Source organism: Paroedura picta, chromosome 18 (assembly GCF_049243985.1).
Source record: "Paroedura picta isolate Pp20150507F chromosome 18, Ppicta_v3.0, whole genome shotgun sequence".
Taxonomy (NCBI): Eukaryota; Metazoa; Chordata; class Lepidosauria; order Squamata; family Gekkonidae; genus Paroedura; species Paroedura picta.
Window position 1 is genome coordinate 5,659,319 of NC_135386.1, and position 27,626 is coordinate 5,686,944.

Sequence of the window (27,626 nt, forward strand, 5' to 3'; positions counted from 1 at the left end):
CCTGGAGCTCTTCTTCCGTCCCCCATATCCTCCCCTTTCCTTCTGCCCTATTTACACAGGGTAACAAGCCACAAAAAGGACCCTGTTTTGGGCCTACCCTGTCCCAACTCCACGTCAGAGACCCTGCATCCCATTGACAGATAAATAACTAAGCGGTGGGGTGGACTATGCTAACCAAGACTCTGGACTTCCTTGGTGGCCTCCCATCCAACTACTAAGCAGGCCCAACCCTGCTTAGCTTCCCAGACTGAGCTAGCCTGGGCCTTCCCGGCCAGGGTTTTGACTTGGTAGTGGCTTTAGTTCTCTAGCTTGGCCACCATCCCTCCTATATTTTGCAGGGCTTCACATGCAAAGGCTCAGCATGCAGAGGAAGTTCTGTACATGCACAGATCCTTTAAATGCTATTCCAGTCTGAGAGGGGAGCTACGCCAGCCTGCAGCGCAACAAATAGATTCGAGTCCTGTGGCATCTCGGAGAGGAATGCTTTAGCGTGCTTTAGGATGCTCTGGGCTGATCCTGCGTTGAGCAGGGGGGGTTGGACTAGATGGCCTGTAAGGCCCCTTCCAACTCTATGATTCTATGATTCTCCTGGATGCTTGAGGCTGATCCTGCCCTGAGCAGGGGGTGGACTAGATGGCCTGTGTGGCCCCTTCCAACTCTATGATTCTATGACTAGATGGCCTGTATGGCCCCTTCCAACTCTATGATTCTATGATTCTAACAAGATGTTACAGGCAAGAGTCAAAGCTTTCGACAACTTATGCCCTGGAAACCTTGGTCTCTAAGATGCTCCTGGACTTCGACCTCAGTATTTTTAATCTGCAAAGTGATATTGTAAACTGGGCAGTATGCTTTCTACGGCCTATATTTTATGCCGGGCTATGAATGGCGGGTTTTAAATGGAATGTATTAAGGTTTTGTTTTCATTGTTTTGTATGCTGCCGGGGGCAGAGCACTTAATAAGTACAGTTTCACTGTTACTCTTATGAGCACGGCAGAGCTGAAGGGATGTTTAGCCTGCTGCTGCTGGGGAGGGGGGGGGGTGTCTCAACTCAAAAGGAAAGGATGGTTTGAAAAACGGATTGAGTCAGGAGTGACCAAATTGTGGCTCTCCAGATGTCCACGGAGAGCAAGCTGGCAGGGGCTCATGGGAATTGTAGTCCGTGGACATCTGGAGAGCCACAGTTTCGCCACTACTGGACTTTATTGCCTCAATGTCCAAGGCAAAGGTCTTCTGCAGTACATGCCTTCTATCGAGAAATCTGTCAGGAAGGAAGGGGAAGGAGTAACGCTAACGGGATCCTTCCTTGGTTTGTATTACACAATTTCTAGTGGAGTCTTGGGGGGGGGACACAGTGGACCACTTGAGCCTCCCCATCAGCCAGCCAGCTACGGCCTCTGGTTCACAAGCTCTGCCACAAGACAGAGGCCAAGCTGGCAGCAGCAGAGCCAGATGCCAGCGCTGCCCCACATTAAAACACAATCCTTTGCAAGACAAGCAGCTCCGTTCCAAGCCTCGGGCTAGAGGCCGAGGCCTAAAAACACAATCTAGGGTGCATCAACGAGGCCTTTTTAATCCGGTGGTGCTGGCAGCTCTAACAGGCCCATGTTAGTCTCTCTGGGGGGCTGCTGGGTTACAGTCAAGTGTCTGGCGGCAGCCAGAGGAAAGGAAGGGAAAGAAAATCCAGTTTTCCCGCAGGGAATCACTGGATCTAGCAACTGAATAGGCCCTGCTGCAGAGGACTTCTGCCCACCGAAGCAGCCTTCTGCCACGCAATGCCCGTTTGTTTATTGCTCTTCATCTGCACAGAGACACAAAGGCCTGCTGCACTACGAACGCCAGTGCCTTGAAATATTTGCAACTGCCAAGCTGCTCCCCAAAAGAACTCCACCCAAGCACCGTCCCGCTTCTATCTCTCTCTGCACTGGTGATTCTCTTGCTTCCACAACCCCAGGAGCAAGGATTTCATCTCTCTCTCGCAAAATCATGAGCTGCCCAGGCTCTGGAGAGCACCGAGTTTTTCAGCCTAGCAGGGCCTCTCAAAGTTTTGCCTCTCTGCACTTTTCTAATGCGCAGCGCTTCAGCGATGGGGCAGGGCCGCTGAACGGAAGGGAGAGGCGATTCCACGCTGCCCCTACACAGCCTGGATCGGAGGGAGGTGAAGAGAGGAGCACCACCCCACCCAGAATTAAATAAAGCAACCGGAAAGATCGTGACTGGAAGGGAAACGCTACCCCTGGGGGCTACCGAGACACAGAATCTCCTGGCCCAGTTGCAATTCAAGGCCTGTGATTCTAACAGCATCCCTCAGAGACCAGCATAGGAGCCGGATTTCCACCCGACCCATCTTTCTACACGTCCCTGCAATGGCAAGAACCTGATTCTCCGCACCCCGCGCACAGCACAAGGAAGACGAGCTTCGGTTTGGAGGCCCCTGACCTCAGACCCCTGTGAGGCTATGGGCAAACCAAGACGGGAACTATGCTCCTTGCACGCCTCCGCCCCTTTCGCCAAGAATATCAGTCCTGACGGCCACAGGATGGCGTTATTAGAAACTTGTGTCCCTGTTTGTGGCGTTCCCAGGCCCTCCCCCCTTCCCGGGTTCTGCCTGGCTTCCCAACCTGCTGCGGGAGCGCTGTGTGAGGAAACCGTGGAGATGGAGAACAATCTGTCCACAGCCCAAGGCACCTGGCTCACTGCAAAGCTTGGAGGGGGGAGAGAGAGAGAGAGAGAGAGAGAGAGAGAGAGAGAGAGAGAGAGAGAGACAGAGAGAGAGAGAGACAGAGACAGAGAGAGAGACTGAGAGAGAGAGAGAGAGACAGAGACAGAGAGAGACAGAGAGAGAGGAGGCATCCAGCAACTGTTGCCGTGCGTCAGCAGGCCCGCTCACCAGATTGCTTGCTGGGCTGGGCTGCAGCATCCGACTCCTGGCTGCTCCACGGCCGGTCCCACCCTGGCAAGCTGAGAGACTGCAGTCCAAGGCACAGGTCGTTGGTGTCGGAGAGGCTGCTCGGAGACTCCTGCACGGAAGGTGGGAAAAGCATCCTGCTGGCGGCCGCTCCCTCCGAGAACTGGAAGTCTGCTCGAGACAGGAAGAGGGGAGGGGAGGGGTGGGGGGGGAGGCAGAGACAGAAGCGCAGGAGTTTAGGAGTTTCCCAGAGAGGACGCTTGCGGCTCCTGCAGCCCGCTATCCCGCCCCGAAGGAGGGGGGAGGCAGAGGGGCTCCCCGGCAGACCCACCTTCCGCCCCGGCCGGCATGTGACCAGGCTGCTGATGCTTACCGTGGTGCCAGAGACGTCACGCAGCTGTGTGATGCAGCCACATCTTCGATGACAGGGCAAGGCTGCCCGTGGGAGCTAAGGCAGCATGCGGGAGGGACGCGGTGCGGCCCCGGGCAGGGAGTGCGTGCAGAGTTAAACGGGGAGCTATAGCTTCTCGAGCAGCGGCCCAGGGAGGTGGCCGGAGACTGCCATTCCCCCGGCAAGAGCTACGGCAGCAACAGCCAGCCAGCCAGCGAGCAAGAGAGAGAAATCACACTGTGGGCTCAGAGCCACCCAGCCCTCCTGGCCCTGCCCACCCGCTCTCTCCACCCACAATTCCCCCCCTCCCGGAAAAAAAAAACGCCCTTTAGCCCTGGAACGGTTCCAGCTGCTGGCGCAAGCCCTGGAATCAGCTCAATGCGAAGCAATTCTGCTGGCATAATCTGTTTGCTTTAAAAAAACCCCAAAAAGCGGAACTTGGCCACGGTGCCCCCTGCACAGATCCTGCATTGTTTACCGCTGAGCAGTGGGGACAACCTTCAAAAGCAATGGAGGGTCTTGAACTCAGGGCAAACCGTGGGGTGGGAGGGGGAAAAAGCGCCAAGGAAGTCAGCCGTGGGTGTGGGCAGAACGAGACGGTGCCCACCCCCCCGAAATCTTGCACGCATAGGAATGAAGCATCGGTATTCCGGGCCTACAGAAATGGAGCTGGTGGATATTTGTAAAGGGAAGGCAACTCTCAGAATTAGAGGGAAACAAGACCTCGCCTTCTTTCTTTCTGAGTATTTGTGAAAAAAAAGTTTGGGGTTCACATTATCATTCAGTTTTGCCTTCCTGACTCTACTAGGGCCGGAGGAGAGTTCAAGGCACCCCGTGGACTGCTAAAAAGGGCCAATCAGGGTGTTCTCGAAGCAGTCAAGCCAGAACTCTCCCTAGAAGCTCAAATTACTCGATTGAGGTTATGGGCCACGTTCTGAGAAGACCAGAGTACCTGGGAATAGATTGGGAACCGTGCAAGGCCGCAAGAAAAGAGGAAGACCCCAGAAGAGCTGGATTGTCTCCACTAAAGAAGCCTTCAGTTTGCAAGACCTCTTAATGACAGGGTGTTTTTGGAGACCTGATTCAGTTGGAAGCCACTCAATGGCCCTTTAACGCCTGGGCCAGCCGACAAAAAGGGACAAACAGAGGTTAGCAATTTGCCTTAAGTTCATGGAAGCCAACGGAGGGGTGGCTGGGTGCGTCGCTCACTAAGGGCCTAGCCGGAAGTGATATTATACTCCGGTGTAGGTCAAGGCACACATGCCTGCAGCTGTCAACCCCGTAGCCCTCCTCCTCCTCCTATACCACCCCAGTTCCTCTCCTTACCAAGCTGTAGGGTCTGGGATGCCACGGGGTGTGCCCCTCGAGAGGGCGGACTCAGCAGAGGACCATCTGGCCTTCTCAGCTGCTAGCTGGAGACATCCAGCAGTGCGGTGCAACCGAAAACGCTGTGCAGAGACAGGCGCCCAGATCTGTCCGCTAAGCTCTTATCAGCCTGTCAAGCGTTACTTTACACCACAAGCCCAGCCCCCCCCCCCCCATCATAGAATGCGGCTTCCCAAATCTCCGCTTCTCAAAACAAGAGGGAGAGGAAGGAACAATCTCCTAGCCTTACTGTTGCTAAGATATGCTCGAATGTGTGGGCTACACCCGAGGAAGGCTCGAAGCCAGAGAGTAAGATTTCTAGTACTAGGAAGGCAGGCCTCGAAGCGGCTGGCTCCAATTCGGGAAAGGGAAATTCGGCAAAATCGGCAGGGCTCTTGGAACCAAGAAGCCCCGGACATCTGCTCGATCTGCAGAAGTCGAACAGAGTGCAAGACTTTTCTATCAGCTCCGCAACAGCAGATCACCTGGTAATTCCCTGGCCCAAAGACTGGTCTCAAATCTAATAAGACATTAACACAATTTCCCAGTGACGGTCAAATTGGGGATCTCTCCCACACACACCCCTAAGTTTTTCACAGGCACCTCTCCTCCAAGATTTATCTCGCAGTTCACAATTCTGGGTTTTGCGTTTTGTGGGCAATAGAACGGGCCTGCCTCTATCCTACTACTCCACAAAGTTTGTTTATTAAGTATATACTTATACCCCACTTTGAACTCCAATTGAAGTTTCAAGCCTTCCTTCAACCGATGTGGCTCTTCTTTTGGGAGAGAAGCCTCTTAAGTCGGAAAAAGACTCCACAGGCTTGAAAAATGGGTCCGTGGAATGGTAGGGCCATCCAACATTTCGAAGAACAAATGGAGTCATCGTACTGCTTTAAGAGTCTGAAAGTGTGTCTGTAATTCTCTGGAGTTTTTGCAGCTGATGATCAGTGAAATTAAGACATTACCATTTTCAATTATTATTTATGGCTAATAGGGCTAAGCAAATCCCAATTGCCATGGTACCTAGAAATTTAATTATGGCAGTATTCTCAGCAGCCATTTGATACTAAGTGAGGGAAGAGGGGTTTTTATACTCTGCTTTTCACTCCCCGAAAGAGTCTCAAAGTGAACTTTTATACTCTGCTTTTCACTCCCCGAAAGAGTCTCAAAGTGGCTTACAGTCGCCTTCCCTTCCTCCCCCCACAACAGACACCTTATGAGGCAGATGGGTTGAGAGAGCCCTGATACTACTACTCTGTGAGAACAGCTCTATCAAGACTGTGGCTAGCCCAAGGTTACCCAGCTGGCTGCATGTGGAGGAGTGGGAAATCAAACCCGGCTGGCCAGATTAGAAGCTGCCGCTCTTAACCACTATACCGAGCTGCCCCAAGAAAGACCAAGAAACTTTATCAAGGCCTGCTTTATGTGATTTCTCAGCCCCCCCCCCAGCCTGTTTAGCCCCCTCTCTTAAGGATCTGCCAAGTGTTATGTTTGCCTGGAAGCAGCAAGGATTCTTATGGAAGCATCTCTCCTCCCTCTGCAAACCTGTTTCATCGTACACAACATCTGGCAGATAATAGGAGTCTGTCGCAGCTGCTGCCTCCCCCCCCCCCCCCCCCCGACTGGCTGTCAACCAGCAGGCTGGCTTTCTAAGCAAACATGCCAGATGGCATCTCTGCCCACGACGGCACAGAGGGATTTTGCTACATCCCCCCCCCCCCCACTGCAGCTCCCTGACCCCAGGAGTAAGCTCGGAAACAGGGTGGGGGACACGTGGGGAAGATTTATAGCTCTTGGGATCCAAGATCCATGGCTCTTGGGACCCAACCCCAATGCAAGCACGCACACACAAGTGCAATTTGCAGTTCCTGCGCACAGAGGTCAGAGGAGAGCCCATGACAATAAGTGTTAATTCTCTCTAGCGGCTCTGTGAAGTGCAGGCCACCGATGAACCGGGAGGCGCCTAAATGGGATCCAGTCACTAATCCCTAAGATCTGGATTAGGACGCAAAATCCGGATTATGGACTGCATAGCGTAGGGTCTGCCTACTGGGCACCAAAGAGTTTACTTCTAACAGATGCACAAATCCATTATCAAGTTAGAATCATAGAACCATAGAGTTGGAAGGGGCCATACAGGCCATCTAGTCATAGAATCATAGAGTTGGAAGGGGCCATACAGGCCATCTAGTCATAGAATCATAGAGTTGGAAGGGGCCATACAGGCTATCTAGTCATAGAATCATAGAATCCTAGAGTTGGTAGGGGCCACACAGGCCATCTAGTCATAGAATCATAGAGTTGGAAGGGGCCATACAGGCCATCTAGTCATAGAATCATAGAATCCTAGAGTTGGAAGGGGCCACACAGGCCATCTAGTCCACCCCCCTGCTCAACGCAGGATCAGCCCTAAGCATCCTAAAGCATCCAAGAAAAGTGTGTATCCAACCTTTGCTTGAAGACTGCCAGTGAGGGGGAGCTCACCACCTCCTTGAGTCCAGGGCACCTTTAAGTCCTAAGTTTAATTCTGGTAGACGCTTTCGTGTTTGTGCACATTTAATTAGCCAGTTTTTAAGGTGCTTCTGGCCTCCAACTTCACTCTGTTGCTTCATATCCACATGGCTGCCCTCCCAAACGAATCAGTTTGTTTCTGGTAAAAAATTGTTCCTTTTTAGCTTTAGATTGCCTTTGGCAGCCCTTAAGTCCCCAACCCGTTGTCGTTACAGAATGGTTACGCTCAAGAGAAGAGTACAGGGGCCGTGCTTACACCCCTGCATCCCCAATTACTACCAGTTTTAACCAATTTTTGTACGTGAGGCTATTCTTAAGGCCTTAGAGTGTTTTTAACCTCCTTTGTAATACATATATGTGGTTTTCATACATGTGAACATGATCCCCGGCCTCAAGGAAGTACGTTTGAACAGTCAGATCTTTCATAGCCAGGCTGGACAGCTTGGGGACATAGGGATGAGAAAATAAAGCCAGCAAAAGCCTTGTGCCCAGAAATCCCAGCCCTGAGACAGTCCAAGAACCGTCAGCTGGAAGAAGCTGGCCACCAACTCTGAGATGCTGCAGGAAGAAATGGCAGGGACTCCACTGGGTGCAGAAGGGGAGTGTCCCAAGCCAAACCCTGCAGCTCAGAATCTGAAATAGAAGCAGCTGCCTGTCTCATCCCCAGGGTCACCAGAGCCCTTGGGATGGCAGAGAAGGTGGGAAAAAGTTGGTTTTTGTACCCCACTTGTCAATACCCAAAGGCTTCTCAAAGTGGCTTGCAATTGCCTTCCTTTCTTCTTCCCCCGGTAGAGAAGCAGCATATAGAAATCAACTTTTTTCTTCCTCTTCACACAACAGACGCCTTGTGAAGTAGGTGGGGGCGGAGAGAGCACTGAGAGAACTGCTTTGAGAGCAGCTCTAAAAGGACTGTGACTAGCCCAAGGCCACCCAGCTGGCTGCATGTAGAGGAACAGGGAATCCAACTCCGTTCTACAGATTAGAGGCCGCTCTTAACCGCAACAGCAAGGAGTTGCAAGAGTGACCCTGTCTTATGCGGTTGGCAGTACGGCATCGGTCAACCTCTGCCTGTGAATTGGAGTCACTGCAGGATTAGGACTGAGGGCCCGAAATGACTCAGCAGGTTAAGGAGTTTGCCCCAGGCCCCGATAAAAGCAGCCAGAAAAGGGTGAGCTGCTATGGAAGCAACGTGTTCTCTAAGTACTTGGCCATCTGGACTGAGGCCCTGGGTCGTGCTTTTCGGATTTGCCCTTCCGTCTCGACACTTGGACTTTTGAATAACTGTGCTTTAATTCTGGACTGCGTTTGGCCTGCACCTTTTGCCCCAGATGCCTGCCTGAAACAGGACACCAACTGTCTAACCTTTTTGGGCACACGCTGTGCTTTCTCCAGAGGCAGCTTTGTTCCTTTTATATAACTCTCATCACATCATCCGCCTGCAGGGTCCTCCCCTAGAGACTTCGGGCCAGTGCAGCCCAGAAATCCTCCCCATAAAAATATATACACATATAAATAAATTATGGCGCAGTGCTCTGCCTTTTAGAGGGCACCCATCTGCTGCCTGCTCCTCTAAGCCTGGCCTTCGGATAGCGTCTCCCATCATGAAGGTCCCTTCTGCTGAATCAGAACACGTGGCCCGTCCGCGTCTGCATTGTCTACTCCAGGCTTCCTCAACCAGGGTTTTGTGAACCCCTGGGGCTTCTTGGCTGCCCTGGAAGGGTTTCCCAAATGGGTGGGTTAATTAATTTTCTATATATTTAAAAAACATTTATCTGGCGATATGATCATATCTGGCCATATCTCCCAAAATGGCCAATTAAGGGGCTGGAAGGGGTGGGAAGAAGAAGAAGAAGAAGAAGTTGGTTTTTATAAGCCACTTTTCTCTAATGGAAGGAGTCTCAAAGCAGCTTCCATTCGCCTTCCCTTTCCTCTATCGATTCTGCGCTCCCCCACATGCAGCCAGCTGGGTGACCTTGGGCTCGCCACGGCACTGATAAAACTGTTCTGACCAAGCAGTGATATCGGGGCTCTCTCAGCCTCACCCACCTCACAGGGTGTCTGTTGTGGAGAGAGGAAAGGGAAGGTGACTGTAAGCCGCTTTGAGCCTCCTTCGGAAAGGGAAAAGCGGCATAGAAGAACCAACTCCTCTTCTTCTTCAATGGGGGTACTGAATAATTTTTAACTCTATTACTTTAATGCACCTATGATATGTATATTAAATGCTCTCAACCACCATGATCTGGAAATAGCAAGAGGGTGGTATAGAAATCTAATTATAAATAAATATCAATTCAAAAATCAAGAACTGGGTGTTTGTTTTCTTTGGGCCCTATATGCTTTCAAGACCCTTTCTTCTACAATCTCTTTTTAGCAAGCCCGGTCACTCCCCAAGAAAGCATGAATTTTCTTTTTCGGAAGCTACATGATACGCTTCCAGGTTGGGCTTACTCATGTGTGTGTTCACAGAATGTTCTTTTCCTCTTAGCGTCAGACCCTGCCTTGGGACCAAAGCCAACAGGAAAACACCTCCTTTGCTAAGAATTATTTTCAGGAGTTCACTCAAGATCACCTTCATCCGCCACGGGTAGATTGAGCAGTCTGTTAACAAAGATCGGCCTGCTTCACGGATTAACACACCGCATTATTGCTACGCAACCACAACGCTGAACCGTCTTCAGCCTTCTACAAAAAGCATCGTACTGGTGCAGCTACATGGCTTGAACGCACAATCTAGAGACACCCAAGATTTGGGGATTCTAGCACTGATTATTTGGTTCAGGACAGCTACTAAGGTCCCCGCTACACACGACATGAGGAGGAAAACGGGTCAGGGGTCCTTTGACACAACTTGGTAGCCACACATGTGAGGCCCAATCTATCCTGGAGCATGGTGCATGTGTGTGTGTGTGTGGGATTCCATCTTGCGTCCCATGGTGTTTTCATCAGCAACATTTTGGGGAGGGGGGCTTCTTGGCCCCACAGCCTGGATCCAGATGTCTGCCCATGTGTCCCGGCCAGACCTACGAGCCCCAAATTGCAGTAAAGTACAGCCACTGCCCCCCACCCTCCACTTTTGCTTATGGAAAGAGCACAGAAGTCGGATTCCCCTCCTCTTGTTCCGTCCAGAATAGAATCTGGCCCTATGGAGAGTCCTACCATCACAGGTGAGCAGAATTCAGGTCAGGCAATACTCAACTCAACGTATATATCATATATATTTCACGTAATTAGAATATACAGGAGTCAGAAGGCATTGACATTCTTGGATGCTAGACACACCAGCTTGATACCACACCGCTTCAACTAGCCCGCTTCCCCAGAAAGGTGGAGGAAAATCCCTGGGCCTCTTTAGAAATGATGAAATGAGCCCTTAGCAAAATGTACCAAATCAGCTAGCTCATGAGATTGAAGGCAGCATGTCATTTCAGGAGTATCTTTTCTCAACAGAGATGGCTTTAGATAAGGGGTGGGCAAACTGTGGCTCTCCAGATGTCCACGGACTACAATTCCCATGAGTCAATTGGCCATGCTGGCAGAGGCTCATGGGAATTGTAGTCCGTGGACATCTGAAGAGCCACAGTTTGCCCACCCTTGCTTTAGATTGCAATCTTAAGAGGAAGGGGCTTCAACCTTTACCTCCTGTCAATGTACCCACCAGAAAGGAAGATCTGGGACAAGTATTATGCAATTAGCCAAGGGCACGGCAGCTGATATAATACTGGACGTACATCTGCAGTTTTACTTCTGGAAATCCACAGCATCTGCAGTTATTGACTTCATTTCCCAGTAGGGAAGAAAAGCAGCTCACAAAGTTCTTCCTTTCTCTGTTTTATACCTCACAACAACCCTGGGAGGGAAGTAGGCTAAGAGTGCATGACTGACCCATGGTCTCCCATCAAGCTTCCAGGACAGAGCAGGGATTCGAACTGGGGTCTCACATACCAACACTCTAAGCACCACAGAAAACTAATTTTCATGCCACGCACAGATTTTTAGAGGACGTAAGTGCCTGTCTTATACACTGCCATTTTATCTTGCTGAGGTCTTCAAAAAAGTTTAAATATGACGTACATTTTAATTCCAGTAGGAGGGAAAGTTGTTCTTTAAGGCTCCAAACCTCCCAGTCCCGACGGATCAGATTACCTGGCAGCAGTTCCTTTCGGTCTCTCGTGATGGGTGTTGTACAGACTCCTCTGAAGTCGAGAGAGTTACTCAGCATGGCGTTTATGCGTCGGAATATATCTGCATTGGTGCAGGTGGTCAGAGCCGGAACATCCGAAGAGTCCCAGCGGTCTTTTGTGGCCCTTCCAATACCTTCCTTCTGGTAAAAAGAGGAAAACATTAAAGCACTGAAGTCCGGCTGTCAAACTACATAAAGCAGGGGTAGTCAAACTGCGGCCCTCCAGATGTCCATGGACTACAATTCCCAGGAGCCCCTGCCAGCGAATGCTGGCAGGGGCTCCTGGGAATTGTAGTCCATGGACATCTGGAGGGCCGCAGTTTGACTACCCCTGATATAAAGCACGGAGTATCGTTACACACTGTCAAGTTACTTCCGACTCACAGCAACACTACGTATTCACAACGAAGGAGTCTCAAAGGGAAGGCGACTGTAAACTGCTTTGAGACTCTTTCGGGGAGAAAAGCAGCATATAAGAACCAACCAATTCCTCCTCCTCCTCCTCTCCCTGATTCTATTAGGGAATGGACTGAACTTCTTGCAAATCAGCAAAGTTTCTATATCTAATAGCCAAAGGTTTTTCCAATCCCTTTGTGAATAGGAAAACAGTCACTGCAAAATTAATACTTAGACTGATCAGTCCCTATTGAACATGATGCAGAATCCTAAGTGCACCAATTCACGAATTGCCAAATCATAGAGTGGGAAGAGGCCATCCAGGCCATCTAGTTCAATCCCTTGCTCAACGTATGATCAGCCTAACACCTAAGTATAAGAAAGGCCATAAAAGCATGGAGCAAGCCAAGTTTTGGAAGCAAAATTTGCTATGTGGTTTGGGCCCAGTTCCCAAGAACACCAGAAATATGCAAGAGTCCCGTAAAGATTCATCAAGGAAGAAGAGCAGCTTAGATGTAGGGTCTTTTAAGGTTTAGAAAATGGATCTGCTTTTATTACAGTGAGAATTGAGACCTAATGCAGCATCCTAGCCCGGCAGGGTCATAATTTGATAATCTGTTTGCGCATCAGCCTCTGTGCTTGTTCACTCCTCGCCTGCCACTAATAAATCTTGTCAATTCTGAAAATATACTTTAAGAAATTATTTCCCTGTGCAGACCACAGGCCACCAGAGCGCTGCCTCTGCACCATATTTAGCAACTCTAGCCCCTGGATACTGAAATTCGACTGGCTCCATTTCTCCTCTCCTCTTCCCTTCCGTAGCTGCCACCTTAAACAGAAAGCAGAAGAGAAGGGAGAGTCCAATTGGACTGTAAGATTTCTATTCTTAGGCCTTGCTCCAGTTCACTAGATCCTGTCCTGTCTTGTTAATATAAAGTGTGACTATGATAGGTTTTACTCACGTGTAAATATGCACAAGCAGACTGCAGCCTAAAATTCCCTCCCTCAGGACTTCTCCCTGGATTCCCTCACTACCAAATACATCCAACACCCATCCCTTTCCATTCACCAGCCCCAAATCTCCCCCCCCCCTTATCCCCACCCGGATCTGGGGGATGCCCACTTTTTCCTGACCAACCCCTACTCCTGCAGGTCTCAGAACAGGTTGAACTGCAGGAGCGAGCCAGGATTAAGTGCTGGCTCCATTTTATCAAACATTTTCGTGATTTTGATAGCTCCGGCTGCTATTTAAGGCACAGGTGCTGCAAACCAGCCCCTTTTTCTTGGTCAGCCTGGCAGCCTTATCTGCAACTCCTACTGCTTTTTGGACTCCCGTGATGATACTCCTCCTGAGCAACCACCTGGAAACTTTTTTGTTGGTCTTAAAGGTGCCCCTGGACTCTAAGTTTGCTTCTGCTGCCTCAGGCCAAAACGGCGACCCACCTGAATCGAACAGAAACTTGAGTTTCTCCTCTTCGAACACAAACCAGCAATATCTCATGAGAAGATAGGAAGATCAGCCTCCCCATGTTGACAGCGCTTTCACACCCGTGAACGTCCCCAAGTAGATTTTGCCATCCCACCCAGTAAAACCCAGTTGCAAAGTGTATTGAAAGTTGATTTAAAGTTGATTTAATGTGTGTTAAACTGCTCTTGAGTGTTAACAGCCCTGCTCCTTCCACCACAGAATTCCCTGGGGCGTGAGATAATTCACGTCCCCCCTTCCTCCCCCCCCCCAGCCCTAGCTAGCTAGAGATTCATTGACCAGAAGCCAGTCCTGTTCTTGGGGTAGAAGTTCCCCAGGAAGGGAAAGGGAGATCATCCCGAGAGGATGATGAGAGGATGATGAGGGGCCGGTAGAAGGGAGAAATCTCCTCTTCCCAATGTGCAGGGCCTGGAGCAAGAAGGGGGCAGGCCAGGAAGTGAGCCCCAAGCATCCCTTTCTGCCTCTCCCTCTGCCTGCCCCCAGCAGAAAAGGCAGAGGGGAGACATCCCAGGGGAAGTTAAGAGGGCTGGGTAAAGCTGTCAAGACCCCCCCCCCCAATCTGGGAGTGTTTGCTGGCATTGCAACCCTCCCCCCCCCCCGCCCCAAATTTGGTCCTTCCAACTCTCCTCTGCCTGATACAAAGTGTGCCAGGGCAGGGCAGAGGTAGTCTGTTGGCATTGCTGGCAGAGGCTCATGGGAGTTGTAGTCCATAGACATCTGGAGGACCACAGGTTGACTACCCCTGTGCCAGGGGATCACAACAACCCCCCCCCTCCCCACGAACCCTCCCGCTTCGAGGGCTTCCTTTGCGGGGCAAGAGAGGAACAGGGGGGCCGGCGTGGGCACCTACGGAGGGCTCGCTTTGCAGAATTACAAAAGGGAAAGGCACGCATTTATATTAAATTTTAAAACGATGCAAAGACACAGCGATCGCGGGCGAAGCAACAGAAGGCCAGTCCCGCCAGCATGCGCGGCATCCTAAGAGAGAGCCCGGCCACGGCAGCTCTTCAGTCCGGGCTGCAGGAGAGCCGCCAGGATTCGCACCCGCGGCCGGGAGGCAGGAAACTGGGAGTGGGCGGAGCTTGCGGCTGGGAAGGTGGGCGGGCAAGGGGGGCTGTTATCCCAGCCCCCACCATGACTCATGCGGGCTCAGCCTCCCCCGAAGGGCGAAAGACCCACCCCCGGGCCTAGCAAGGGGACATTTTATTGCAAGGGGACATTTTATTGCAGGGGCCTGCAACGGGCGCCCCAACACGAGTCTTTGCAATTGGGGTTTTTTTTTTTTTTTAAGTTAGCCCAAACTAGTCCCGCTCGATCCATCTCTCTCCATAAGTACATAAGCGATATACACTTGCAAAACAAAACAAAACCGCGATTTTCGTTGCTGCAAACTTGTTTTTAAGCCTGCAAAAGCTAGCACCGGCCGTTTCTATTCATCGGTACACAGACAGAAGGCGATAGAGTTTTGCAAAAACCAGCGTCGCTATAACTCCATGGGCATCTATCGGTATATGAATATATCTATATACATTTCTTTATGGAGCTAAAAAAGAAAGCCGGTTTCTGCCATTTTATTTCGAAGCTTGCAAAAACGAGCGTCGCAGGGCTATAAGTGCCCTGATCTAAATCGACACCAGCTTTTGCACTTTCTTAAACTTACAAAAGTCTCGCTCTATCCATAAAAATATGTATATAGCTAGCCTTACACGAACTAGTGCAAAAGACCCCGGGCACAAAGGGACACCCGTTTTTTGCAAATGACTTTTTAAAACTTGCAAAGAAAAAAAAAAAAACCCTCGCGCCGCCTTAACAACTTTAGAGTCCAGGGGCGCCTTTAAGGACCCACGAGGCTTTCTTCGAGGCGCGCGCTTCCGCGTGCACGCGCGCTCCCTCAGATACAATGTACCGCCATACCTACCTTCTCGAGAGGCATTTACGTATATATATATATATATATATATATTTATATTTAAGTTTTCTGCAACTATTTTTAAAAGGCAAACAGCGCGCCTGGAAGGCTCGCGGGCCCCTAAGGCAAAGCAGCCGGGCCGGAATAAGCCTCGCCCAGGCAGCGGGAGCGGAGAAGGGCCGAGGGAAGCCGCCCCAGGGCCGGGCTCCAGCAGGGCTAGGCCGGGGTCGGGGTCCTGGTCTATGCCGCGCCCGCCCGCCCTTCCCTCACCTGGGCTGCAAAAGCCATCGCGAGCGAGTCCTGAGGCGATCCCGCACAGGCGGCGCGCGCGGGGCATTTATAGCCCGCCACGTGGCTCCGGGTTCCCTCCCGCCTGCGCGCGCCACGGGCGGCTCAGGGGCCGGGGGGAAAGGCGGGCAGCGCGCGTCGAACGAAGCGGGGCGGGGCAGGGAGAAGAGACGCCGCGCGGCCGGCCGACGGTGGGAGTTCGCCGACGGTCCCTGGCCGGCCGCGTGCTGTCCAAGGAGAAAGGCGCCTGCGCGGTGGCAATGAGGAGGCGCGCCAAAGGTCGGCGCCCCTTAGCCGGCACGTGACTGATGGCGTTCTGTCGGCCCCGCCCCCGCGAGGAGGGTTGCCACCTCTGGGCTGGAAATGCCTGGAGGCTTTGGGGGTGGAGCCGGGAGTGGCAGGAGGGACCTCAGTGGGGTATCCTGCTCCCCTCTCCAAAGCAGCCCTTTTCTCCAGGGGGATTGCTCTCTTTGGGCTGGAGATGGGCTATAATTCCAGGGGATCCCCAGGTCCCACCTGGAGGTTGGCATCTAGGGGGACACCTCAATGGAGTAAAATGTTGTGAGTCCCCCCCTCTCCCCCTCCAAAGCAGCCCTTATCTCCAGGGGAACTGATCTCTCTTGCCTGGAGATGAGCCATAATTCTGAGGCATTCCCCAGGTCCCACCTGGAGGCTGGCATCTTAAGGCGGGAACCGCCCAGTTTAGCTCTTCCCCTTCATGAAATATGTTTATTTGCACGCTTTCTCTTGGGCATCCCAAGTGACTTGCACCAAGGCCCTGGCCTCCATTTTGTCATCGCGACAATCCTGTTAGGTAGCACTCTGCTCGCTCTGGGTTGGGAAATACCTGGTGATCTGGGGAGGGTGGTCTTGGGGGAGCAGAGGAACACCCAATAGTATAAGGAGTGGGATAAGACTGAAGCGATCAGTTCCCCTGGAGTAAATGTCTGCCCCCAAATCCCACCCCCTCCCTGCTTGGATGTATGTCCCATTTTATTCAATGGGGCTGAGTCCCAGAAGAGAGTCCTTGGAGCAGAAGAGGGGCTGTAGCACAGAGAGGGAGCCTCTGCTTGACAGGCAGAAGGTCCCAGGTTCTATCCCTGTCATCTCCACTTAAAAGATCAGGCAGTAGGTGATGGGAAAGAACTGAGATCCTGGAGAACTACTACCAACCTGAGTAGGCGATACTGACTGATGAATGAAAAAGGTCTTTTCCAGGTGTGTTCAGGTGACCTGGCCCTTGCTCTTAAACACCTTCCTATTGATTTTAATGTGTGTCTCTTTTACTGCAGTCAATGGGAAGTTCAAATGCTTCTGGTTTGCCTTGGTTATCTTATGATTGAGTTAGCGGGCAGATGATGATGTCCTGTCCCTTTAACAGAGATTTAAATCGTAGCCACAGATAGTGGTCTCCCCCCCCCACACCATTAAGTAACATCACCTGGTACTGTCTGCAAACCTAGCCATATTAAAGTGAAATCTGAAGGAGAGCAGTTTAAAAATAGGTAAGGTTCACTAGGTCCTTGTTTTAGCACCAAGTTGGAATGCTTGTAGCTGTCAAAGATCAGAGACCTGCAACATATTTTAAAGGGGCTTGGATTCCTGGGTGTGTTTACAATCCACACTGGGATTAAGCCACAGAGAAAATAAATTATGATCCTGAAAATGTACCAGTTGCAGTGCAGTGCCTATCCCCCCTCAACCCCCTAAGTGAGGCTTTCGAGTACCCCAGAAGGACTTGGATCCCCCCCCATAGCAAACCTTTTTTTAAGCAGTGTTTTTTAATTCCAATTAAAGCCTTTACTCTTTAGTAGGGAGGTTGCTTTCAGCGTAACCGTTGCTGTAAGAGGACAAACTCCTGATAGAAGCTAAGAGGCACAAGTTTAGCAGATCAGACATTGCCCTAAAAATCTGCTTGAATAAACCAGAAACAAGAAACTTTTGAAATGCGTTTCTGGCTGTCTAAAAGTAGAACCATTCTACGGTTTGCTCACAATTCCCTCCCATTCCTCCTTCCTGTTCCAGACCCCCACATCTCATGCCTTGGGGTCCCTAGTCCCCCGTGAGCAGCATTCATTTCAAGCTGACCGCTGGGGACCAACCCAACTAAATAAACATTAGGGGGGAAATCATGGGGTGGACTGTGCTTCTTGCAGTGGTGCTCAGCCCAATTTCCTTCCCTGCTGGAAAGCGGACAAGCTCTGTGGATCTTTTTGGGACCTTTCCCCAAAGGACTGAGGGGCGGGGTGGGCTTTAGACAGCCCCACCCACAGCCCAAGTTCCCCTTGCTCAATATTGTCATATCGAGGAGGTGGGGGTGTTAAAAAATGATCTGCTCTGGGTGCCAAATTCGCTAGATACACCACTGCTTTGAAGGTTAAAGAGGACGAATGGCAGAATGTAGTCAAGTAAGCCTTTCTCGTGCCTGCCAGCCTGGTAAATCAACCACATGCTGAGTTTCAAGATGGCAGCTGTTGCCTGGTTCTTATTGACTTTTGTACTTTTCTCATTGAGCAGTGAGAGATGCAGGGGGGGTCTCACAACGGTTGTTCATTTGCCCTTATCTCTGACACGGTGGAATTTTAATTGAGCGTTTTAATGTCCATTCTGGTTGCCTCAGGTTGAAGGTGCCTGCCCAGGCTTAGTCGGTTCCTGAGTTGCAAACTGACGGTGGAAGGAGTGTGCAAAGATGTTTCCGGGGGATTCCATGCTTTTACACACCTCTGCATTTGCATCTTCTCTACGTGTTCAAATGGCCTTCCCCTCTTATCTGCGTTGGGAGCTGCAGCCTGACATCTGGCCTTGAAATAAAGAGACTGTCTTAAGTTGTAGGAGTGGAGCGGTTATTCTGGTGCGATGTTTACCTTGGCATTCACAGAGACTTTGGAAGAGACCAAGCCAATGGCCACCCAATGTGCTGCTGAAGTGTTTGTGCCAGAAACGTGACTGAGACAACGAATCCAAGAAAGTAAAAACCGGGAAGAAGAATGGGGAAAAGAAGGAAATAATGTAGAAATTAGATTGTTGTGCACGGCCGCAGACTCAGCATTTATTTTCTGTTTCCCCTCTCACTTACGATATGGGCTCATGTATTTCTCACTGCTTATTTAATTTACTAGCGGAAAAGCCCATGTTTAACAGAAATTTTAAAATGTATAAAACATTAACTCCCACCCTTTCAGGAAACTCTTCCAGGGCAGTCAAGAAGTCCTGGGGTTTCATGAAACCCTGGTTGAGAAATCCTGTGCTAGACAGACTGGAGATTTTTTAAAAAACTTATCTTAATTCTCTTCATGAGTCAGAGTTTTTTATTCGCTTAAGAATAAGATAACGGAGACAGGAGATCATAGACAAGGGGTACAATATTATGAGACGTTTCAAAACGGCTTATCTTGTAAGGCAGAGGAAGTCAACCTGTGGTCCTCCAGATATTCATCCAGATGTCCATGGACTACAATTCCCATGAGCTCTTGCCAGCGTTTGCTGGCAGGGGCTCATGGGTATTGTAGTCCATGAACATCTGGAGGACCATAGGTAGACTAGCCCTGTTGTAATGTACTGGTTAAAAAAAACCTGACATTTAAAAAAAAACGCACTCTAGATTTGTGGTATTTGTGAGGATCTTTAAAAACTGGAGATTATCTATTAAGATTATAGAGAAGGTTGAGAGAAATCCTTGAATATTATGCAGTTAAACGTAAATTGCTGGCAAAAATTAAAAGTCACAAGAACGGAGAGATGAGAGAAAGATGGGGCAAATTATTATTTGCTGCTTGAAAAAAGGATTGACACATCTTTGGGGAGTTTATTTGTGAGGGATATCCATCAAATTACGACCCCAGAATGGGAACGGGTACATGGATGCTTTATTCTCAGTGGCTGTGCAGGAAGTTCTGTATCTGCTGCAAGGCACTAGATTTACCAGAGTGGCCTTCAGTCTCAGCATCTCATGCAGAGAAATGAATGGCTAAATTAAAAATTGACAAAGGTGATTTATACACCTCCGGAAGGTGATTATACACCTGCTGAACTGTTAATTGGTTTTAAAGCTAGATGGATCTCCATACTTGCACGTGTTGTTGATGAATTCTTCAGGAATCATGCCGGCAACTTGGGAGAAAATCTGTCGTCATTCCCCTAACAGAAGAAGCCCCAAAAATAATCCCAGGAGCTGTAGACCGATAAGTCTGTTGTCGATTGTAGGGAAGCTTTGTGCATTATATCTACTTGGGCTCCTATCGGAATGAGTTGAACCTATATATCAATAATAAATCAAAATAGAACGATAATAATAAATCAAGTACAATCAGGATTCAGAAAGAGCAGGTCAGCCAACATTGTTATCTCCTAAGCTTTCCTGTACGTAAATACATGGTGTGCATGTGGCCCTTTATTGATGTTCAGACTTGCTCAAAACTCCGCACTCAGTCCTCCCCTCCTTTACTCTGCACAGAACAGCCAGCAAGCTAGTGCCAGTTGCATGAAGTTTATTGAAACATCTGTCCACAATAAATACAGCCACAAAACAGAAACAAAAGGAACATAAGGTGCCCCCCCCCGAAACACAGCAAAGGTTCCAGAATCATGAAAATCTTCACCCTCCCCCAGAAAAAAAAAAACACTTCCCTTTGTAGCTGTGCTAAATCCCATTATCCATCGCAGTGGCTGCCCCCTGATCTATGGGGAATGAGTCCCTGTTCCCCTCCCTTGGACTCTACCTGTACTTTATATGGGGACATAACAATGCAGCAGGGCAAGCCGGGTGTGGGGGACAGCAGAGGGATGAACCGAGGGCATGGCTGGGGACCACAAAGGACGGCGGGCTGGATGCCGGACGTGTCCCCAGCTAGAGAGAGGCGCCATCCAGGTCACTGCGTCAAGGAGTGGATGATGTCCTTCACCAGCATGGTGCCGATCAGCATCTTCTCACTGTTGATTGTCAAGAGCGCTGCGTTCCCTGCTTTCTTCTCCAGGGTGATAAGGATGAGACTTCCGCTGCTAACGGTCTTAGCAGCAAATCTGTGCAGAGAGAAAATAGATGTGGTGAGCGTGGTGACTTAAAGGCACACACACCCCCCACCGCAAATCTTTGCCCAGACTCAATGTGCCGATTGCAGCTGGATTGCATGCAACAGGTAGACCAAGTTCTCCTAGACCCAACGTCTTTACTCCGCTACATTCAAAGGAGTTTGGAGCAACATTCCCTATCAGGAGTCCAAATTGATTTCCAGCTGGGATCAGCAAAAGGCCAGCATGGCTTAACACCCAAGAAGGTAAGTCGATAAGTCAGAAGGTAAGTCAGTAAGTCAGAAGGTAAGTCAGTATCTTCCCAAGGTGGATCCATGTTCATTGCCAGTGAAGGAAAGCAAAAGGCCAACGTGGCTTAACTCAAAGATCTCTCAGCGCTAGGGTTACCAGTTCCAAAATAACACACAATCAATATGCGGGTTTGGAAATATCTGGCCGTTAGATGTTGTAGGACTCTCAAGTTGTGCAGCAAGGGAAAAGGAGACCCAACGATTTATAGCTTGATTTAAATCGCTATATCTGCAAACCGCACAGGGACAAGTTCTGGCTGTGCAGAGCATGAGTTGCACTGTTATTCCAGCACACCGTAGAGGCAAGACGGAATTCTGTGCATATCTAAGGCCAACCTCTCTCTGAATCTCAGCCAGTAGCAGAGAAGACCAGGGCCTAGCCAATAGCAGAGGAGAGAGACAGTGGCCCAAGAAGGCAAGGCGGGCACTAAAGGAAAACAGACAACCGTTCCGGGCCAATGGAGTCCCCTCCTCACCGGTATTCCTTGTCCGACCCGCAGGGCACACGGCTAACGTTGGCGGCAGCTGTCACTTGCTGCACGATCACATGGTCACTCTGCCATTTCTCGGGCAGGGTCAGCTTCTCTGTGATCTCGCTCATGCCCGTCAGCTTCCCTGCAGGGTGGAAGAAGAAATCAGGATTCCCCTGCTGGGCAAAGGCAAACCCATGTCCAGGACAGTGTGCAGCTGGCTGGGCCAGGCTCTGCTGCCTCCCGGGAGGCCTCCCGTCCTGGACTGGCCACAATTTGTCAGCTGCAGCAGTTGGACTTTCCGTGCCGGGCTGGAATTCCCGGGATCTAGACAATGCAGTGCTTAAAAATGAGAAATCCTCCCTCTCCACACCCACACCGGCCTCTGCTTCTTCATCAAGATTTTGAGATTTTTAAAAAAAAGTTTTTTTTTAAGTTTACTTAGCTCTGATAATTCAGCCTGCCTACAACTTCCAACAAGGAGGCAGCAACATACAGTGGCTAAGGCAATCTGCCTCACAGGGAGAGGGAGGGAGAGATGATTGTAAGATGCTTCAGGGCTCCTTCGGGTACAAAAAAAGCAGGATCCCAAAAGGCAGAAGACCATACAAAAACTTAAAGAAACGACTGCAGGCAGAGCCAGATGGCAGACCTTGGTTCAGAAAGTCACGAGTCGGAAATGACTCGGCAGAATCTAACGACAACAGAATAAAAACACAGCTGCTCCTCTTATTTCACCCCCCCCCATCCACACACCTCCCCCTTGCCTGTGAGCCCTCCCCACCACCTAATGCTCCAAGCCACCTACGATCATCTCTTCCCCACCCAGTTCCATGTCTACAGGCCCCCAGAATGGCCCTCTCAAAGGAGCTGGCTATGGGTGGTTCGTTCTCCAACAAGCCTTCTCTTTGCAGGAGGGGTGGGGAAGCTTGGTGTAAGGGGAGGGCGATGCCTGGAAGCTCAAGGCCACACATGCCTAGCTGGACCATGCAGAAAGGAGGACGTTCCAAACAGCAGCCCAGGGGGTGCTGGGGTGCTCTGCCAAGGTCAACGGAGATTACGGGGGAGACACCATGAGACCCAAGTGCAGGTCCACAACCCGTCCCCTCTGCAGGCTTCTCCTGCCGCTCAGGAACGTGCATGCAAGGAAGTGCATGCATGACCACTGTGGAGGTAAAATGGGGGCCGGTCAAAAAGGAAGGAGCAATCAGCTCCGGTGTCCTTCCCCTGCATTTCAGCCTCATCGCCCAATTGTGCCAGCAAAGCTCAGAGCCCGCCTATCATTCCAGTGCAGCCTTTCTCAACTTTTTTACCGTTGAGAAAGCCTTGAAATGTTCTTCAGGCTCCAGGCTTCGAGTCCAGTGGCACCTTTAAGACCAACCGAGTTTAATTCTGACTATAACCCTTCATGGCCACGCCAGCGTGGTGTGGTGGTGAACCACGGCAGCTTCTAGCCTGGCAAGCTGAATTTTGATTCCCCGCTCCTCCATATCCAGCCAGTCGGGAGACCTTGGGCTAGTCACAGCCGGGATAGTGCTGTTCACACAGAGCAGTCTTGTCAGGGCTCTCTCAGCCCCACCTCCCTCACAGGGTTGTGGGGAGAGGAAAGGAAGGCAATTGTCAGCCACTTGGAAACTCCTTCAGGCAGTGAAAAGCAGGGGATAAAAAACCAACTCTTCATCTTCTTCTTCAGTTTCCCATGCCATCACCCCTTTCCTGGTCTACACGGTAGGAGAAAAAACCAAAACAGCAGCAGGGGGGACCAGCCGTGCCCAGAGAGGAAGTGGTGCTCACAATAGGGGTGAGGAAGAGGGGTTCCGTGTGCCTGTGGTGAAAGCAAAGCTAGTGGTTCAGTAGCTAGGCAAGAGGACAGTCTCCCAGGGCAGAAGCAGGGCTGCTACTAGAGTCAGAGGAGAGGGCACCACCCAGGGGAAGCAGCGCTAGGGCCTGGGCTCGGAGGAGCAGACAGGCATCTGCGGGATGGGGTGGGGGGTGAGCAGCTACCTGTGCTGGCACTTACCCACACCCATCCTTAACAGATGCTCTAAAGGGAGACAAACAGAAACAGAAAGCGAGAATGCACCAGGCAGCAGAGGAGAACGCAACACACAGTCAGCGGCAGCACAGCTTGGAGGGGGACCCTCCTCACGGGGGCCTTTCTCCTGGCGTTCTCGCCAGCCAGGGACAGTGGAGAAAGGATCCTGGTGCAAACCTTTGTCAAGGGTCGGCAGGAAGTGAGGTCATGGGGGGGGGCGGGCCTTCCTTGCTCTGAGGCGGGCACTGCAGCAGCCGAAGAGAGGCTGGGGGACGCTGCATCGACCCCCTCGCCTTGCCCCTCCATGTCTGTCTTCGGAGCTTCCCTGCCAAAGCGGTGTGGTTTTTTGCCGCTGTCTCCCGGGACGGCAGTGGGGTGGGAGAAGGGAGGGGGGCTGCCCCTTACCTTGCTCCTTCTTGAACTCGTTTTCGCTCATGAAGACCGGGGCCATGAGCTCCCCCACCGGGGGCTGGATGGAGACATAAAACTGGCGCGTGTGTGTGCTAGAGAGAGAGAGAGAGAGAGAGAAATACAAGCTGAACTGAAATCTGGCTTTGTGTCCTTTTAATGGGGGTTTTAATGGGATTTTATTGGACGTTTGTAACCCGCCAACAGCTGGCTCCAGGAGTAGCGGGGAATAAATCAAATAAATTAAATGATAGGTAGATGGATAGATGGATGGAAGGTAGGTAGGTAGGTATGTAGGTAGGTTGGATGGATAGAGAGAGACAGAGACAGAGAGAGAAAGAGAGAGAGAGACAGACAGAGAGAGACAGAGAGAGACAGAGAGAAAAAGAGAGACAGAGAGAGACAGAGAGAGAGAGAGAGATAGACAGACAGAGACAGAGAGAGAGAAAGAGAGACAGAGAGAAAAAGAGAGACAGACAGAGAGAGACAGACAGACAGAGAGAGACATAGAGAGAAAAAGAGACAGAGAGAAAAACAGAGACAGAGAGAGAGATAGATAGACAGACAGACAGACAGACAGACAGAGAAAAAGAGAGACAGAGAGAGACAGAGAAAGAGAGAGACAGAGAGACAGAGAGACAGATCACCATAACTGGAAGCTGGCAGCCTGGGTCGAATCGCAGAAGTCGATGCCCATCACGACGTTGACCGTTTCTCCGGGAGGCAAGGATTCTACAGACAGAAGAGGAAAAGTCCTTCAATCATTGGCGGGCGGGGAGGGGGGGGACGCACCTCATTATGTCCTTTTATCTCAAGAGGATCCAAAAGGCTTTGTCCCCAGCGGGCAATAAACACCAGCTAGATCTGCCATGCTGGGTGGCGGGCAGCGTTTCCAAACCGGACTAGTCCCCACCAGAAGGGGTTGCTGCTGATCTGCGAAGAGGCATTACAGCCATGCCAGCGGGTGGAACTCAGAGCACGCCAAGCGCCCCTCGAAAAAGGACACTTGGCTAATTCAACCCCCCCCCCCAAAACTGAGTCAAAGAGCCCCCCCCAACTCCGACTCAAATAACCTCCCAAACCGAATCAGACAACCCCCAACGCCAAGGTGGATAAACCCTCCTGCGATCCCTACCAATTTCCTTGAACTCCTGGATGCGCATGCCCGAGAGGAGCTTCGGCTCGTTGATGTGGACGTTCTTCACCTCGGTGGCCGTGTTGTTGGAGATCTGGATCTGCACGGCCACCATCCGGGAGTCGGCCGCGAAAGGCTGCCGGCTGAAGTGGTACTCGACGGAGAGACCCTCCCCGGTCATGCGGTGCAGCAGCTCGTAGGTCTTCACCGCGCCGAACACGGGGCTGATCATCTGCGTCAGCGAGAGGAGAAAGGAAGTCGGGGAGATGCAGGCAGGCTAAAGTCCGGAGGTGGCTCTCCAGATGTCCCTGGACTGCAATGACCATGATCCCCTGCCAACTGGCCATGCTGGCAGGGGCTCGTGGTCATTGTGGTCCAGGGATATCTGGAGAGCCAGTTTGGCCACCCCTGGGCTAAAGGAGGAGGAGGAGGAGGAGGAGGAGGAGGAGGAGGAGGAGGCCAGCATGGGTTAACACCCAAGAAGGTAAGTCAGTAAGTCAGAAGGTAAGTCAGTATCTTCCCAAGGTGGAAGGTAAGTCAGTATCTTCCGAAGAAGAAGAAAGAAGAAAGAAGAAAGAAGAAAGAAGAAAGAAGAAGAAGAAGAAGAAGAAGAAGAAGAAGAGTTGGTTCTTATATGCCGCTTTTCCCTACCCGAAGGAGGCTCAAAGCGGCTTACAGTCGCCTTCCCATTCCTCCCCCCACAACAGACACCCTGTGGGGTGGGTGAGGCTGAGAGAGCCCTGATATCACTGCCCGGTCAGAACAGTTTTATCAGTGCCATGACGAGCCCAAGGTCATCCAGATGGTTGCATGGGGGGGGGGGAGCGCAGAATCGAACCCGGCATGCCAGATTAGAAGTCCGGACTCCTAACCACTACACCAAAAAGGGTGTCTTGGAAGAGCCACTGGAAGGTGTGAACCTTACAATAATTTGGCACAGGGGAAAAGGAATGAATCCTCCTTCCTAAATTTTGAAGATGACAGAAAGCCCCACGAGTGCAACCAAAGAAACCAGGACTTTCCGCGAACCACCTTGGATCTGGACAGCACACCCGATGGAGTTATTTTTCTAATCAAGAGAACACCCAACATTGCAAGGCTTCTGACCCTCCCATGACATCGAGGCCCCAAATTGCAAAGAGCCCCTCGAGATCACAATGGCCACGGCCACCAAGCTCACTTACGGCAGGGGACAAAGTCGTATCGGTCAGCGTGAGTCCCTCCAGATCGGTCACCAGGCTGGTGGAGACGACGGGGCTGGAGAGGACGGGCTGCGAGGGAGGAGGTGTGACTGTCGGCCAGAGGAAGCAGGAAATGAAAGAGTTAACCCACGTCTCCACGCTCCGGAAACGGGAGGGTGGAAAAGGGAACGGATTAGAAACGAGCCGACCCGGCCAGCAATGAGAGAGCATTCCTCCAGCACCATGGACAGATCACTCGCTGTACCAACCTGCAGGAGTCACTCATTAATGATTTAGCGTTAAAACTGGAACCAATTAATGGTCATCCCCCAAAACTTGGTTCCCAGCATATTCCTTTGTTGTTGTATGCCGACGATACTACAATACTCTCATATACAAGGGTTGGCTTACAACGATACTTATCCACCTTTTACCAATATTGCCAAGATAATAAGTTAGTAATTAACTATGGTAAAACAAAAGTTTTGGTTTTCTCTAAGAGCTGGCATGCAATGACTTGGTCTATTGGAGGCACTTCAATAGAACAAGTCAAAACATTTAAGTATCTAGGTGTTACCTTCCAGTATAACCAGAAATGGAGCTCCCACTGCCAACGAGCTATCAATCTGGCCAAATCCTCATCTTCTTTGATAAAACAGTTCTTTTTCTCTGTGAAAGGTAACCAATTTATCCCTGCAGCAATTAAAATTTTTAATGCCAAAGTAATGTCCCAGCTCCTGTTTGGATGCCCCTTATGGGTTCCTGCCTTTAATAAATCTATTGAGGGTGTTCAATCTGCTTTCTATAGGCAAATTGCAGGGGTTCCCAACTGTGTCTCCTACCATGCCATTTGCGCAGAATTTGGCCAAATTAGAGTAGAGACAAGGGCCTGGATAGCTACTTTTAAATTTTGGGTCAGACTGTTTTTTTAGAATAGAAACTGGCAGCCTTTTAACTTGTCTAAAAAGTGACCCTCTTAAATTTCAATGGTTCCAGGCTATTGAACAAAAATTAGTCTCCATTGGCATTGATCTGAACTCCCTTCTACCTCTGGAAGAAAAATGTATCTTCCGGATTATTAAACAGAGAATTTTAGACCATGAGCAGCAGGAACTCATACCTACCCAGCCTCGAGTCTGCTCACCAGCATTCTTTGGCATCATTATGCAGAGAAATATTATGCCTTCATATTTGCATCTCCTTGATGTCCCACCCCTGAGAAGAGCTTTTCTCCTCGCACGAATGAATGCTTTCCCCTCAAAGGTCTTAGAGGGAAGATTCCACCATATCCCATACCATGCGAGTCCGTGTGGTTCTGGTTGCCCTGACTCTGTCTCACACATTTTGTTAGACTGCCCCTTATATGAGCAGTGTCGGGATGACAGCTTTGTTGCCTTGCTGGGAAACAAGCCTTCTGTAAGTAAATCTATGACCTTGCAATTTCTGCTCTCTGACAAAGACCCAGAGATAACCATTTTAGTTGCCAGAGTTTTAACTAAGATGCTTTTATAATATGCTGCCTACCTTGTATTTTATCTCTTATAGTTTATTTAATCATTTTAAGATCTGTTTGGTCATGTAACCCCATTTTATTATTTTGTTGAAATTTTAAACCGTATTTTTATATGTCTTATACTTTTT

At 50.4% G+C, this 27,626-nt stretch overlaps 2 protein-coding genes across 9 annotated transcripts in view; both read right to left on the minus strand.

Annotated features, from left to right (window-relative positions):
• The window catches only part of CPEB1 (cytoplasmic polyadenylation element binding protein 1), a 32,230-nt gene extending 16,643 nt beyond the window's left edge, over positions 1–15,587 (minus strand). Inside the window, exons 1-3 of one of the 4 annotated variants that reach the window (XM_077317650.1) lie at positions 15,421–15,587; positions 11,323–11,500; positions 2,892–3,080 (exon numbers count right to left, since the gene is read on the minus strand). In XM_077317650.1, the coding sequence (XP_077173765.1) occupies positions 2,892–3,080; positions 11,323–11,500; positions 15,421–15,438 (385 nt within the window). In that variant the 5' untranslated portion in view covers positions 15,439–15,587. Of the gene's footprint in view, positions 1–2,891; positions 3,081–3,282; positions 3,532–11,322; positions 11,501–15,420 lie in introns of those variants that run through there. The other 3 variants (XM_077317648.1, XM_077317647.1, XM_077317651.1) reach the window with 3 other exon arrangements.
• A 4,321-nt stretch (positions 15,588–19,908) lies between these two features.
• AP3B2 (adaptor related protein complex 3 subunit beta 2) overlaps positions 19,909–27,626 on the minus strand; it is a 35,386-nt gene continuing 27,668 nt past the window's right edge. For 3 of the 5 annotated variants that reach the window (XM_077317387.1, XM_077317385.1, XM_077317388.1), the window contains exons 22-28: positions 25,989–26,095; positions 24,805–25,036; positions 24,317–24,401; positions 23,667–23,764; positions 23,247–23,270; positions 21,233–21,371; positions 19,909–20,457 (exon numbers count right to left, since the gene is read on the minus strand). In XM_077317387.1, coding sequence (XP_077173502.1) covers positions 20,307–20,457; positions 21,233–21,371; positions 23,247–23,270; positions 23,667–23,764; positions 24,317–24,401; positions 24,805–25,036; positions 25,989–26,095 — 836 coding nt within the window. In that variant the 3' untranslated portion in view covers positions 19,909–20,306. The remainder of the gene's footprint in view (positions 20,458–21,232; positions 21,372–23,246; positions 23,271–23,666; positions 23,765–24,316; positions 24,402–24,804; positions 25,037–25,988; positions 26,096–27,626) is intronic. The other 2 variants (XM_077317390.1, XM_077317386.1) reach the window with 1 other exon arrangement.